This window comes from Scyliorhinus canicula, chromosome 3 (assembly GCF_902713615.1).
Source record: "Scyliorhinus canicula chromosome 3, sScyCan1.1, whole genome shotgun sequence".
Taxonomy (NCBI): Eukaryota; Metazoa; Chordata; class Chondrichthyes; order Carcharhiniformes; family Scyliorhinidae; genus Scyliorhinus; species Scyliorhinus canicula.
The window spans coordinates 263,155,443-263,171,900 of record NC_052148.1 but is presented as its reverse complement, the minus strand read 5'-3'; the positions used below and the strand labels follow the sequence as shown (position 1 = coordinate 263,171,900).

At 47.4% G+C, this 16,458-nt stretch overlaps 1 protein-coding gene across 2 annotated transcripts in view; it reads left to right on the top strand.

Moving 5' to 3' along the window:
- LOC119963504 (probable E3 ubiquitin-protein ligase HERC6) overlaps nucleotides 1–9,328 on the top strand; it is a 63,675-nt gene extending 54,347 nt beyond the window's left edge. For both annotated transcript variants that reach the window (XM_038792718.1, XM_038792717.1), the window contains exons 19-23: nucleotides 633–690; nucleotides 2,972–3,042; nucleotides 4,896–5,079; nucleotides 5,447–5,549; nucleotides 7,698–9,328. In XM_038792718.1, the coding sequence (XP_038648646.1) occupies nucleotides 633–690; nucleotides 2,972–3,042; nucleotides 4,896–5,079; nucleotides 5,447–5,549; nucleotides 7,698–7,906 (625 nt within the window). In that variant the 3' untranslated portion in view covers nucleotides 7,907–9,328. The remainder of the gene's footprint in view (nucleotides 1–632; nucleotides 691–2,971; nucleotides 3,043–4,895; nucleotides 5,080–5,446; nucleotides 5,550–7,697) is intronic.
- The last annotated feature ends 7,130 nt before the right edge of the window (nucleotides 9,329–16,458 follow it).

Genomic DNA, 16,458 nt, shown 5'->3' with positions numbered 1-16,458 from the left:
CAGCAGGGTCGGAGAATCGCCCGGGGCCGACGAAAATCCCACCCCCGCCGTGGCAGAAATTCTCCGCCACCCGGGAATTGGCGGGGGCGGGAATCACCCGTGACGTCCGCACCGAGCAGCAAGCCCCCTGCAGCGTTGGACTGGGGCGAGCACAGTAAGAAATCTTACAACACCAGGTTTGTTTCGAATCACTAGCTTTCAGAGCGCTGCTCCTTACTCGGGTGACTTTAACTTGGTGCCACTATTGTCAGCAAGAAAGAACCCTATAGATTTTTAAAAATAAATTTAAAGTACCTTATTCTTCTTTTCCAATTAAGGGGCAATTTGGAGTGTTCAATCCACCTACCCTGCACATCTTTGGGTTGTGTGGGTGACACCCACGCAGACATAGGGAGAATGTGCAAAATCCACCCGGACCGTGACCCGGGGCTGGATTGAAATCGGGTCCTCAGCGCCGCGAGGCAGCAATGCTAACCACTGCGCCGCAGTGCCGCCCTGAAAGAAACCAATACATAACCTACTGTTTTATTTCTGTCACCTCCATTTTAAGACTCCAGCAGTAGTTTCAGGGGTTCTGTTGTACTTTGCGATATTCTTAATGAGTCTATTCACATATTTTCCTTCTATTCCAGTTCCCTGCAGTGCATTCTGGACACTGAGGATTTCTCAGAGATGTACATGGACTTTTCTGTGAGTAGAAAGTCATTTACTTGAGCCAGTCACATTGGAAGAGCTCCGCACAGTATACACGCAAATCAGAAAATTATACTTTTGAATTATGTTCTTTTTGTATCAGTAAAAGGAGCTTTATAAAAAAAATCCAATTTGCAGTCTCACCAACTTAGATAAATACTTGTGTAATGCATAATGCTTTCCATGTCAAAAGGACTCGCTTCTCTACAGTGAAGCCCTTTTCAAAAATCACACTCAGGTCATAGACATAAGGGAAGCCAAGAGGTCCACCGTGAAAGAGCGGTCCATAAATTCTACTCTCCTGCCTTTTTCCCCATCGCACTGTAATTTGCTTTATTTTTCAGCTATTTATCTAATTCCCTTTTGAAAGGAAGTAATTGATCTGCCTCCACCCCGCTTTCTGGTCGTGCATTCCAGATCGTAACAATAAAATAGTAGCAAAAAACTGGGAATGCTGTCGCGCTGAAATAGAATTAGAAAATGCTCGGAGTACTCAGCAGGTCTGACAGCACCTGAACTGAGGGAAACAGAGTTGACGTTTTGAGTCGTTGGTATTGGAGGCAGTTCAGAGGAAGTTCACTCAGTTGATTCCAGAGATGAGCGGTTTATCAGACGAAGAGAGACTGAACAGTTTAGGCCTATACGCGCTAGAGTTTAGAAGAATGAGGGGAGATCAAATTGAGGCATACAAGATGATAAAATAATCTACAGATAATTCTAATCTTTATTATTGTCACAAGTAGGCTTACATTAACACGGCGCTGAAGTTACTGTGAAAATCCCCTAGTCGCCACAGTCTGGCGCCCGTTCGGGTACACTGAGGGAGAATTCAGAATGTCCAATTCACCTAACAAGCACGTCTTTCGGGATGAAACCAGAGTACCCAGAGGAAACCCACACAGACAGAGGGAGAATGTGCAGACTCCACACAGAGAGTGACCTAAGCCAGGAATCAAACCTGGTTCCCTGGCGCTGTGAAGCAACAGTGCTAACTACTGTGCCGTCAATGTAGGATAAAGGAGACGTGGAGCGGATGTTTCCTCTTGTGGGGCAATCTAGAACGAGGATAAGAGGTAGCAAATTTGAAACAGAGCTGAGGAGAAACTACTTCTTGCAAAGCGTTGTGAATCTGTGGAATTTGCCACCCCAGAGTGCGGTGGATGCTGGGACATTGAGTAAATTTAAGGAGGAGTTAGGCAGATTTTTAATTGGTAATGGGTTGAAGGGTTATGGAGAACGGGTAGGATGGTCGAGTTTCCCAGTGACCTTAAATTTGTGTCTCCCTGGTTACCAACCCTTCCACCGCTGGAAGCAGCTTCTCCTTATTTATTCTATCAGAACCTTTCCGGGTTTTGGACGTTTCTGTCAAATCTCTCCGTAACCTTCTCAAGTCTAAGGAGGGTACGCTCATGTTTTTTCAGTCTCGCCAAGGAACTGAAGACTCTTATCCTTGGTACCATTCCGGTAAATCACCTCTGCATCGGCTCTAAGGCCTGTATTTCCTGCCCAAAACTACCCACAATATTCCAGCTGAGCCCTGCACAATGTTTTGTAAAGGCGGAGACCCCAAAAAAGGTGGTAGAATGCATCGTTTAAAAATAAGGAACTTTATATAAATAAATAACAATGTTTAACAATAACAGCAATAACTATGCAAACAGGAGCTCTCTAATAAAACAGGTCTTGTTTACAGGTCACCCTCTTGCAGATGGCAAAAGCTCACCCAAAGCTTGCTCATGCTCAGAACCCTCAACAGACGCCAGTAAACCCAATTACATGGGTGAAAGGCTTACAAGGGCACTCTGTACTCACAATGGCACTGTGCAACAGCAAAGGTTTGACAGAACTTTTGCACTTTCGTTTCTTGGCTTTTCTTTTGAAAACCGAGAAATCTGCACATTAATAGTCTTCTCAACTTGCCCTGCCATTTTCAAAGTCTTGTACACTTGTGCTCTCAGACCTTTCTGGTCCCGCACCGCTTTTGAAATTAGCAGAAAAACTTGCATTGACACACTGATTTTCACAACCGCCAGACATCTCAATGCGCTTTAAAACCAAAAATGTGATGACATCTGAAGTGCACAAAATTACCAACGACTTGCCTCTGCTGCTTCCGCCCATGCCGATGCATCTTTGCACTGCTAGTCACTTATCGTTAGCTGAAGAATAATGATTGCCCCAAAATTCCAAAGAGGATAGAACTGACCATTGTTAGCTGAAGAATAATTATTCCCGCCAAAGGCCTGAAAGGAAATGTAACTGACTATTTTTAATGTAGGTTACCTGGGATAAACAGGATGTCGACGTCATTTCAAATGGCAGCAATCGGCAGGTGACTAACGAGAACAAGTAAGCTATGAGTAGACAATGGAGCAATGGTGAAGTCACTATTCAGATGTTTTTGATGCCTTCCTGTGTCATTCTGCCTCACTCGTCTCTCTTCCCCACTTACAAACAAGATCCTTGCCCACTCTGTTTTTTACTCTCAAGTTCTGAGCCCCGTTTCCTAGGAAGAAGAAACTTCTTCACCGTCTGCAAATGGGGTCTCCTGGCATTAGATTGAATGTGGGGGTTGTGGTAGAGCAGTCCCTACCTCTGGGTCAGAAACTCCAGGTTCAAATCCCACACCAGGATTTTTTGGGTAGAGAATAGAACATAGAACAGTACAGCACAGAACAGGCCCTTGGGCCCTCGATGTTGTGCCGAGCAATGATCACCCTACTCAAACCCACGTATCCACCCTATACCCGTAACCCAACAACACCCCCTAACCTTACATTTTTTTAGGACACTACGGGCAATTTAGCATGGCCAATCCACCTAACCCGCACATCTTTGGACTGTGGGAGGAAACCGGAGCACCCGGAGGAAACCCACGCACACACGGGGAGAATGTGCAGACTCCGCACAGACAGTGACCCAGCCGGGAACTGAACCTGGGACCCTGGAGCTGTGAAGCATTTATGCTAACCACCATGCTACCGTGCTGCCCCTAATGTTTGATGAGTGTGTGTGTCTGTCTGTGCGTGTGTGTGAAGATACACTTAAAAACATTTACTCTGAGGGCAGATTTTTCTCTTTTGTTCGTTCTGGAATTTTGTTTTGTTTTGTTTTGCTCTTTGTTTCATTGCCTCTCTCAGAGAGGTTTGGTACCTGCTGGGTAATAGTGTCTAATTATCACAGAATCACACAGTGCAGAAGAGGCCCTTTGGTCCATCGACTCTGCACCGACAATGATGGTCCAGGCATGACGAAGGCAGGGCAGATTTGACAGAGCGGCTGGTCTTTACTGCCCAATGCTTGTAATGCTGCACACAGCGTCACCATCAGGCTTTGTGTGGCCTCTAGCCAGCTGGAGTTAAAAGTCCAATCTGCTACCAGCCTGCCTGCAGCTTGCTCCATGCTTCCCTGAATGCTCACCCTCCAACCCTGGCCTATGCCCTTCGCATGAGCCCACCCAGGAGCCACAGCAGGGTTGTGTGTTGATATTATGGTTGTGTTGTAATTCACAGACTGACCACTAGGAGTCTCAGTAGCATATAAGTGAATGTTAGAGTCAGGTGACCCCAGACTGACTAGGGAGCTGGGAGAGAGTTAGTGGTTTGTGTAGGTTCATACTGTCATTCATCTATTTTATATATAATTGATCTACAGTTAATGTTAATAAATGGTTTATAGCTTTAGCTACAAGTGTTCTTGAAAAATAAATCAGGTCATCCAACAAGAACATTGCAGGTTGTACTTAAATAAGGCCTGATAGGGCAGCACGGTGGCGCAGTGGGTTAGCCCTGCTGCCTCACGGCACCGAGGTCCCAGGTTCGATCCCGGCTCTGGGTCACTGTCCGTGTGGAGTTTGCACATTCTCCCCGTGCTTGCGTGGGTTTCTCCCCCACAACCCAAAGATGTGCAGAGTAGGTGGATTGGCCACACTAAATTGCCCCTTAATTGGAAAAAAATGAATTGGGGACTCTAAATTTAAAAAAATAAAAAAAAAAATAAAAAATAAGGCCTGATCCCATCACTGGGTTGGGCTTCCATGCACTGACTTTACGTTGTCACCACCAATGTACTACCCACTTTGCTAGCAGATGTCAAAGGTCGCTCCAGCCCCCTCACAAGATTTATATCATCAAACTGCTTTAGTGCCAGACTGTTCTCATCGGGTTATATTCTAATATTGCTTTTCTTCCTTACAAACAAAGGAAGAAATATGTCCGCGCCTGTGTGAATTATATATTCACAACATCAGTCAAGGCACCCTTTGCTGAGTTCCGAAGAGGATTCTACAAGGTTTGCGACAAAGAGCTACTGAAGTTCTTTCAACCTCAAGAGCTGATGGACGTATTGATTGGAAATGATGACTACGACTGGAAAATTCTGGAACAGGTTATCACCCGTTTACAATGTGTACAGAAATGGTGCCGCCTAGTGTCTGACTGTTCAGCGGGTCACTGTTGTAATATCGGGAAACATAGTGGGTAATTTGCATATAACAAGACTCCACAGTCACAACAATAAGATGATAACACTTATGCACACCTTTACCTTAGAAAAAGTGCCAGTGAAGCACAATCAGTTTAAATAGAGAGAGTGCCTAAAGGTCTTCTTCACTGGACCTATGAACAACACAGGGGATTCATGAATGTGCTTCCTGAGCATTAATGTGAGGATTGCAAACATATCTTGAACTTCTTGTCCATGATACATTGCATCATGTTGTTTGTAAAATGCTAATGATGTTTTTATGCTACAGAATACCGCATACGAAGGCAAGTACAGCAGGTCACATCCAACCATTACAATGTTCTGGAAAGTGTTTCATGAGCTGCCTTTGGAAGAGAAGAAAAAATTCCTTTGTAAGTGCCTCACTGAGCTATGGTTACAGACTTAAGATGGAATTCCAGTTATAGTATCATAGAATTCCTACAGTGCAGAAGGAGGCCATTCGGCCCATCGGGTCTGCCCGTTGGAAAGAGCACCGTATTTAGGCCCATGTGTTATATCCCATTTGAGCTTCCACAGTGACCTCCCCTCCCCCAAAAGGGTCTCATAGACTCATTGGGTGGTATTTAATGGAGGCGATGAACGCTTGTTCACTTAAGGTCCTCAGTTGACAGCAGGGTAAGGAGGCCATACACAGGCCTTCCTGTCATGTGTTTAATCGGGATAGAGACAGGAAGGATTAAATGTCTCCCCACCATCATACTAAATTTCACCCTTAGAGTTACTACAGCACAGAAAAGGCCATTTGGCCCATCGAGTCCATGCCAGTTCTTTATAAATGTATCCCCCCACTCCATTCCCGTAGCTCTGGAAGTCTATTCCCCTTCCCGCTCATCCAAGTTCCTGTTCAATCACTGATTGTCTCCACCTCCATCACCCTCATAAGTAGCGAGTTCGAGACCCAGCCCTGATTTTATACATTGCTACATTTGCGGCCATGCCTTCAGACGTGTAGGCCATGAGTTCAGGAATTCCTCCCTAAACATTTCCTCCTTTAACACTCTCCTTAAAATAGACCAAGTGGCCAGAGAATTGTCTGGACTCTTCTCACATTTCTGTTTGTGAGAGTCCACTGCCTCTCTCTGAACTTCTCTCAGGATTCCCAGAGGTTATCTAAGATCAGCATAGCAGAGAATGCTCAACCCTGCCTATGAACTGAACATGGTTTTACATAATGTGGTTTGATAGGGTAGTTACAGAGATACTGGGCTGGATTCTCCACCATTGGTAGCAGAGATCCTGATGTGGTGGAGAATCTAGCGTCGGATAAAAAATGGGATTGGCACCCGTTCCAATGTTCCAGTCCCCCGTTGGCATCGGGATCGAGGTTTGCACCTCGAGCCTGCGGGAGGAAGCGAATGGGTCATTGCGACCCACTTGCATCCTATTAATGGGTCGAGCACCATATTCTCCGGGCCCGTATGATTCTCTGGTCCTCTGGGCCGGGAATAACATGGGCGAGAATTGGTGCAGGACTTGACAAATGTGGCCCCAACGCAGTGGATCTCACGGTGGGCAACAGATTCATAGGAATGCCACCACCTGCAAGTTCCCCTCCCGGCTACATACCATTCTAATTTGGAAATATATGACCGTTCCTTCGCTGTCACTGGGTGAAAATCCTGGAATTCCCTATCAGCGCTGTGGGAGTACCTTCACCACATGGACTACAGCGTTTCAAGAAGGCAGCTCATCACCACCTTCTCGAGAGCCTCACCAACGACACTCTTATGAAAGTATATAAAACTAAATGATGAAAAGATGTGACTGGGTGGGTAGAAACAAACTGGATTTGCAAGATCGCAACATGTGCTTTAACATCTATGGGTTAATTTAGATACTTCAGGCTCGAAATCGTGTCAGGCATAAACTTTTTATTCGACATGTCAAAGCAACTGTTCAGAACTGTCTTTAGGAATCATTCATCTTGTGATATAGCAACTGTTGTGACATCTAGGGAGTGGGAGCACTGTGTGGGAAAGCATTTAGTCATCATGTTATAGCCAATTTGGTGCGGGGCAGTTTTGATGGGCCAGTCAGCCTTTTCCCCCCTTCCAGCTTTGTTTTCTGACATGTCAGAACAACTACATATGGGCAGCACGGTAGCATAGTGGTTAGCACAGTTGCTTCACAGCTCCAGAGTCCCAGGTTTGACTCCCGGCTTGGGTCACTGTCTGTGCGGAGTCTGCATATTTGTCCTGTGTCTGCGTGGGTTTCCTCCGGGTGCTCCAGTTTCCTCCACAGTCCAAAGATATGCAGGTTAGGTGGATTGCCCATGATAAATTGCCCTTAGTGTCCAAAAAGGTTAGGTGGGGTTACTGGGCTACGGAGATAGGGTGGAGGTGTGGGCTTGGGTAGAGTGCTCTTTCCATGGGGTGGTGCAGACTCGATGGGCCGAATGTCCTCCTTCTGCACTGTAAATTCTATGATTCTATACATAAAATGTCACAGATATACTTCCATAGATTGTGCAGTGCTAACACTCAAATCTCTCTTCTCAGCGTTTCTCTTAGGAACTGATCGTATTCCGGTATACGGAATGACGTGTGTTAGGATACTCATTGTCCCGAGTCAGCTGACAGACGACAACTACCCGGAAGCAAACGTATGTTTTGGTTTCCTGATTCTTCCAGGGTACACCAGCGCTGAGATTCTCAAAAAGAAGCTGGTGAGAGCTATTAACACGAAGAAAAGATTTGACAAGTGGTGAAGCACGCTGAGAGTCGGAGGGGAAAAAATCATTACGTCTCATTTGGATCGTAATTCAACTTTTAACGTTATCATCTCCACCAACTGCACCATCCCTGCTTATCGTAGATACCCCCCCACATCAGACAAAGGACACCGACCGTTTGCCATTACCCCAGATGCAAAGTCAAAGGCCGTGCATAAACCGTACTAACCATGCCAGTTATTTTGAACATTACAAGCAGCTTAACTCGCACTTTGGTAAAGTGAAACTCATTGGGTTCCACTGAAGTCAGGTGAAACTGACCGAAGTGTGATGCTCTTCAGGCCCAGTCATCTCTCCCATACTACAGGTGAAACTGACCTGACTGCGATCTCGCTTTCTCTCATTTGGATTGTTACTGAGCCATGTCGAGCAAGCAGGAAGTGGGGAAATAGATCATTTGTTTTCAAACAAATTGGTAACGTAATGTATTCGCAAACTATGTATCAATTGGATTGACAATGAAACCATCTGCGATTTCCCCCCATGTTTTTAAAAATACTCGTATTTAACACTAGTTGCCATCTAGTAATAATAATAATAATCTTTATTAGTGCCACAAGTACAATGTTACAATGACATTGCACGGATTCTCCCTTTGGCCCTTATGCCCCTCTACTCTATCAATTCATCAATGTATTAAAGTGAAAGCTGGATGAAAACATGGTGGAGGAGATAAGTCAATTGTCCTGCAGTTGAATTAACTCCTTTCAGTGGATTTGTCTTTTCATTCCTCCTGCCCACCTTCTGATTGCCCGTGGCATTGTTGGATGGCACAAGGGCCAACCATTTCTACCACTGCTTTGTCACAGCGAACTCATGCCCCTGACTTGTTTCCCCAAAGATCATCTTCTACGTGGACAGGTCCATTGGCCTAAATCACAACCCACTGCTCGGAGAACGGGCTGGATGCCATCACAGCAAGAGTGACGCTTAGATGTGGCGTGGTGGAGAGGGAGGGGCTGGGGATTTCTAATCTTTTGGACGTTAACCACATTTTCGGAAACTCCTGCATCCCTGTGGCTGGTTCAAAGGTGAGAATGCCCCCACTGAACGAAGGCTCACTCCCCAAGGGCGTGTGACTGAGGCCCCAGGAATTCTGTGGGACCTGGCTGCTAGCAATCGGGATCATGGTGGCAGTACATTGGCATCTTTAAAAATAACTTTCTATTATTTTGTTTTCTTTCAACTCCCCTGGTCATTAGTAAGAAAGAGAGATTCTATCGTGACATCTGCAGGAGCTGGCAAACTGATAGATTATAGATTTCACCCGTAGCCAGAATAAAAATGTGGCAAATATCTTTGCGTTTAATAGTTTGTGTTTGTGACTTGATGTAATAGAATTGAAGCAAAGAACTGTTGAGAATTGATGTATCACAAATAAAAGATAATTTTAAACCCTCTGTTCTGTTACCTTGATGCCCAGTGAAAGGCATCCAATCAGTTATCAAAAGAATATTAATATTCAGTTAACAATCTTTTGTACATCTTTTACTAGATTATTTCAGTAATTACCACAGTATTTAAGCAACGCATGCACAGAAATCTGTGGGCTGGGTTCTCCGTTGCTGAGATTAAGTGTTGATGGCAGGGTAGGATTCGTGGACGTCCACGACAGCAAAGCTGGTGCTGAACCTGGGCCGTTGAGAGGCGAGCACCGACATCACGTGGAACACAATCTGATTTGAATGAAAACGAGTTGCTGGGTCAGTGATTGATTCCTGGGAGGCTGACAAGATGCAGCCGCACATACACATTACACACCCCACACGCACTCATCCCAGCCAACAAGATGGATCGGCTGGAGCCAGAGGGCATCTCGGGGAGGTGGCCTAGGCACCTATACGACCCGTGGCCATAAGTTCACAGTGGGCTGATAGCGGTGTGTCCAACTGCAAAGCTGCTTTTGCCGGCTGTGGCAATGGTGTTCTGTGCCCATCCATCCCGTCCCCACAGCTCACCTCCTGGCCACCCCCTACAACTCTCCACTGGCCCTGGCAGAAGACCCCGGCCAGCGGCACAAATGTCAGCAAACTATGGCGATGTTGGACTCTTTCCGTACCCGCTCTCTCTCCCTCAGCAGCCGCCACACCGGTTTCACGCTCTTTAAAAGCACAAGTGAACCGCGTGTCAGCAACTCAGCCAATCAGAGGCGGAGAATCGCGGAGGCCCCGGAGAATACAGGGTCGGACCCGCTAATGATATGCAAACGGTGTTTACGTATGTGCATTCCGGAACGCATTGACGCCGTTGTCGAGGTGACAGGGAATCGCGATTTGGTGTCAAATTGGCACCCGCCGTGATTTTGACATCGGAACCTAATCTCTGCCCAATCACGTTTCCCGATTTCAGCGTCAACCAATGGAGAATCCCGCTCCACATGTGTTTACATCCAACTCATTTTTACTCACGGATTGAAATTTTTGGAAGGAACGAAAATGCATGTGGCACATATGTTAGTGTTCTGGATTGGCAGAGGCAGTGAACCTTTGATAAATTTCCTGCACCATGCCTTAAGGATTTGGAAATATTTCAGCCCTAACTGTGCCAAACTTACTGGTTTGTACATTTCCAGCAAGACGTCAATCGACATTTGTATTTCTGTAAAAGAGCCAAGACTCAAGCTTCTTCCAATATTTTCCTCTTTCCATTCTCCGAGCTCTTCCTATCAGACACAATGATGCTCATTGAGTGAGCACTATTTTACACAAATCTCTTTATCCTACTAAAATATACATATGTGCACAAGTGTGCCTTGATAATAGATGTTAGCTGTTGATGTGTGCGGATGTGTGACTGTGCTGGGAGGCTGTGTGGTCCATGTTCACTGCAGTGCAGTATTTCAGGGGTGCTACACTGTTCACAGTGCTGGCTGTCAGATGAGACCTAGAACCACTCCTCTCATTGTCTGCCCTCTCTGATGGATGTAAACAATGCCATGGTGCAACTTGAAGGAGAAGAGCTATCCACCGTGGCCTGACCAATACCCTTCAACCGAAATCACTAAGGGAGATTACCTGGTCATTATCGTATTGTTTGTGCGACCCAGATTGATTGTCACATTTCTGGCTTTATAACAGTAAAGTGCTTCAGGACATCCTGAAATTGTGAAAAGTACTGAATAAATTCATGCCTTTCTTTTGGAACACTTGAGCATCTAATCTTCAACTAGTAGTTTATCACTATCGCAGTTATGTGGTAAATGTTTCAATATATTTATTCATGATATGTGGGCATCGTAGTTAATTCTCCCTGGTGGCCACCATCGCTGTGCCATGGGATGGGTCCGGGTCGGCCCTCAGTGCCCTCTCCTCCCGGTCGGTGCACTTAGGGTTCTGGGGTTCACCTTGGGATGGAGGGGCAGATGGTTTGAGCCCCGGCTGCTCCTCCATTGTCTGGCTCTGCCGGCTCTAGTGGTTCCCCATGGTCCGCGCCATTGTGTCGACGCCCTCGGCGATGGTTCTCGGTGACTGGGACATGCTCTGCAGCACCTTGGCCATGCCCACCTATGACTGGGACAAGCTCCGCAGCGTCTCGGCCATGCCCATCTGAGAATGGGGCATTTCCTGCAGAATCTCATCAAGGCTGGCCTGGTACTGGGTCACATCCCCCAGCGAGTCAGACATTCTGGCCGATACTCTCAGCCATGGCCGTCACCGACTGCGCGATTGGAAACCTTCACTCGTGGTGCTGACGTCGTGCACCAAGCTCTCCACTGCGGTCGCCAACCTAGCAGTGTTGGCCTCAGTGCCACTCTTTGCCGGTATCATCTCTTGCGCCTGCAGCCTCTGGGACTCTTCCAATCGGCTATGGATCTGCTGGAGGGACATTGAATGTCTTGACCCATCCCTATCGTCTCCATCAACTCCAGGTACCTCTGTTCCACCGGCTCAGCACAGGCTGGGACCCAGCTGGGTCCTGGGCTCCAGCAGCTCTCCGACTGCTGTCTCGCCTGGGGGTTCCTGCCTCCACCTGATGTGCATCATCAGCGGTGTGGTGCTCACCAGATTGTGCCCCAGCAGCCTGACCACTAACATGCCCCACCGGGGTGTGTGTATAGCGCTGGTGGAGGCTGGGATGACAGCTGTGCTGCGACTATAATGGTTGCATCCTCAGAGCTCTCCTCCAAGGTGTTCTCCTCGGAGTCAGAAGAGGGTGCCGCCCGGGATGGGCTGCAGCTATCGGCTGGAGGATCTGTGAGAGAATGGACATGTGGTCAGTGGGAGGGATGGGACAGTCGATATGGCAACAACAACTCACGTTTGACAGGTCCTCCGGGTGGCGCCCGGTGGTTCCTCACCTCTGCAACGTCCGCCAGCCTCCATGTGGCTGACTGCTCGGTCCTCGGCCACCCCAGTCACCTCCAGGGCCTGCTCCTCGAAGGAGGTGAGGATTCTTAAGTCCAGCACCCCTTCACCAGTCTGGGCCCTCTCCCAATGGTTATGGGAGAGCTTTTTCTGAGGAGACACAGAGAGGGCATCGTCAGCCACACGCATGGTTCACAGTGATGGGTGGGCGGTATGAAGGAGGGATTGAAGGGGGAGGGGGTGGAGGAAGAGTTGGGGGTCGCATGAGGAGTTGGGGGGAGTGCTGGATGCTCCCTTGGAGGGGGGCATTGGTGACTACTCACTCATGCTGCCCGGTGTAGGTTGTTGACCTTCTTACAGCACTGGAGACCAGTCCTCCTGGTCATACACCCCGGGCTCGGGCAGCACGGTGGTGTAGTGGGTTAGCACTGCGGCCTCACGGGGCCAAGGTCCCAGGTTCGATCCCAGCTCTGGGTCACTGTCCGTGTGGAATTTGTACATGTGTTTGCGTGGGTTTTGCCCCCACAACCCAAAAAATGTGCAAGCTCGGTGGATTGGCCACAGTAAATTGCCCCTTAATTGGAAAAAATGAATTGGGTACTCTAAAGATGTGCAGGTTAGGTGGATTGGCCATGATAAATTGCCCTCAGTGTCCAAAATTGCCCTTAGTGTTGGGTGCGGTTACTGGGTTATGGGGATAGGGTGGAGGTGTTGACCTCGGTAGGATGCTCTTTCCAAGAGCCGGTGCAGACTCGATGGGCTGAGTGGCCTCCTTCTGCACTGTAAATTCTATAAATTCTATAATTCCCGCTCGCTACCACACTTCGAAATCTTTGCGGAGAATTGCGCCCTGAGACTCCCTGATACAAATCTGCCAAAGGGGCAGATCAATTCAATTCAAGATATTGTGTCCTCTGGGCCTAAAGTAAAGGTTGGCAATTAAAATTATAATTATTGTTTCTTCCTGAGATAAGACACAAATGTTTTTCTCAAATCCTTAAACTGAAGCCTCTCCAAGTGAAAAAACGTATTTTTGGTGGAACTTGATGGGTGGAATTAGAGTCAAATCAGGGACAGAAATAAAGAGGGAAAGAAAGATTCCCATTCCTTCGCAGTCATTAACAATCAGCAGATTGTTATATCAATTATAAGACTTTACTGTGTAATTAATGTGCAAACCCAGTCAGCCCTGGGGGTTACCATTGACCTGAAATTAAACTGGACTAACCAGACAAATACTGTGGCTACCAGAGCAGGTCAGAGGCTAGGAATCCGGTGGCGAGTAACTCACCTCCTGACCCCTCAAAGCCTGTCCCACCATCTACAAGGCACAAGTCAGGAGTGTGGTGGAATACTCTCCACTTGCCTGGATGAGCGCAGCTCCAACAACACTCAAGAAGCTCAATACCATCCATGACAAAGCAGCCCACTTTATTGACACCCCTGCCACAAACATTCACTTCCGCCACTCCCGATGAACAGTGGCAGCCATGTCACTATCTACAAGATGCACTGCAGGAACTCACCAAGGCTCCTCAGGCAGAACCTTCCAAACCAACGGCGGCTAACATCTAGAAGGACAAGAGCAGCAGATACATGTAAACACCATCACCTGGAGGTTTCCTTACAAGACGCCCAACATCCTGACTTGGAAATACATCGCCGTTCCTTCACTGCCGCTGGGGCAAAATCTTGCAACTCCCTCCCTAACAGCACAGTGGGAGCACCTATCGCAGCTGCTGAAGAAGGCAGCTCACCACCACCTTCTCAAGGGAAACTAGGGATGGGAGATAAATGCTGACCTAGCCAGCGACGTCCGCATCCTGTAAATGAATAGAAAAAAAAATTCTTATTATTTTTTACTCAGAGAGTAGTAAGGGTGTGGAATGCCCTGCCTGCAACAGTAGTGGACTCGCCAACACTAAACGCATTCAAATGGTCATTGGATAGACATATGGACGATAAGGGAATAGTGTAGATGGGCTTTAGAGGTGTTTCACGGTCGGCGCAACATCGAGGGCCGAAGGGCCTGTACTGCGCTGTAATGTTCTATGTTCTATGTTCTATAATGGGGAGGCTATGGGGCACTTGCTGCTAACAGGAAGCAAATGATGGAGCAGTCTAAATTGACCAGCGAGTTACGAAGATTTACATTTGTCACATTTCTCTAAATCATCTAAATATTTGGGCTGATTTGCATATTAATAACAGCATGCATCCGTCATTCTCACATAGTTATTCTGTTCCAGGTCGCTTGCGAAGATTTTAAGAGTATTCCAATACGCTCAGAAAGTAAAAGAAAGAGCCTACATTTCTATAGTAAAAGCAGAATAATGCTGGAGAACTGATATGTAAACGGAAAACACTGAAAAACTCAGCAGGCCTGGCTGCGTCTGAGAGAGAAATGGTAAATTCTCCGTCCCGCTCGCCGTGGGGATCGCCGCGGGCCGGATGGCAAATTTGGCGGACCACTTAAAGGTCCGTTGACCTCGGGCGGGAATTTCCAGTCTTGGGGCGGGCTTATTCACCTGAGGAAGGAGCTGTGCTCCGAAAGTTAGTGATTCGAAACAAACCTGTTGGACTTTAACCCTGGTGTTGTAAGACTTCTTGCTGTACATTTCTATTGTAACCTGCATGACGGCAGGATGGCCCAGTGTGCTGAATAACCAATGATGTGTAGCCACTGCCGCAATGCAGGAAATACGGCAGCTCCAACAAACCACAATGTGATAACGGCCGGATGTTGGTGGAGGGATGATTAATGTCCGAGACATTGGGGTGAGTGGTGGAATCGTGACACGGGGTTGTTTACATCTCCCTGAAGGGGTAGATGGGCCTCACTTAAACATCTAATCGAAAATTCATCTTCAACAGTGCAGCACTGCCTCCGGTCGAGAAGATTTTGATCAGGTTCCGCCCCTCAGTCTAACCAGTCTCCCTTCATATCTGAAACGTTCCAGTTCAGGCATCTGGTGAATCTTCTCTGCCCCCTTTCAAGTGCAATTGCTTCCTTCCTATAATGCGGCGACCAGAACTGCACACAGTACCCTAGCTATGGCCTAACAAGTGTTTTCTACAGCTTCATCACAATCTCCCTGCACTTATATTCCATGCCTCTATGAATAAAGCAAGTATGCCATATGTTGGAAGGCGGGTGGTCTTGGGTAGGCTTCCCTCCTCCTTACCTGGGGGCTGAAGCAGAGGACCGATCGGTCTGTACCCTTGGAAGTGCCGCTCGGAGAGGTAGCAAGGGAAACACGACGGTGCATCTATTTTGAGATGCCCTCGCAGGGGTGGCAGAGAGTTGTTTGCTGTTGCCAGGGCCTAGCCCCGTCTCAACGGGGCTCCCTGGCATGTTACTGCCTCTCCTCCCCTCCTCTCCTGGGGGCTTGTAAAAAAAAAATCTGCGCATTTTAAAAAGGGAATTGGTAATACTTGAAAATCAAAAATGTGCAGGGGCATCGGGAAAGAACAGGGATTCAGCCAATTGGATAGCAGGATGGGCTGAATGGCCCTTTGCTGCGCTGCATAATATGGTTTTGTGCGAAGAGCATAGGTCAGTGTGGTAGTATGACTAGGGGTATTACGGTACCTGAGAGTGTGAGCTGCCATTGGTGCAGAGGACTCGCTGCCCATTGGCCCTGATATTGTGTGCCTCTTAGCATGATTGGCTAAGAGGAAGGTAGCTCCGCCTACGAGGCGGGGTATAAGAACCTGTGTTCCCCGGCAGCCAGCCATTCTCCTGTACGTCGGCTGCCGGGTTCACTTCTTGCTAATTAAAGCCTTTCATTCGGACTTCACCTACGTTTCGTGTCCATTGATTGTGTATCAGTCAGTTCGTGTACAAGCAAGGTGTCGCTTGATAGCTCACACTAACAGACTGCTTCGCTTCTTCATTCAGTCTTTCCTGTTTATATGTGATCAGACTTCACCTTCTTTCACCCAGTTCATTCCTCATTCATGATGAGGTTTCAGATTTCGTTTCGCTTTCATTTATCTTTCATCATTCTGACGGAACGCTGCAATAACAAAGTCTGTTGGGAATCAGAAACTGATCGGTAAATCCAACTCGAAGTTACCTTCCCAAAACAATCCAGCTCTTGTTGCCATTGGTTGGCCCAGTTGGGTCAGAGGCGGGGCCAGAGAAAGGGGATCTCCCAGATAAATAAATATATTGTGTGTGTGAGAGAGAGAGACTGTCAGACCAATTGGATCTGTAGCAGC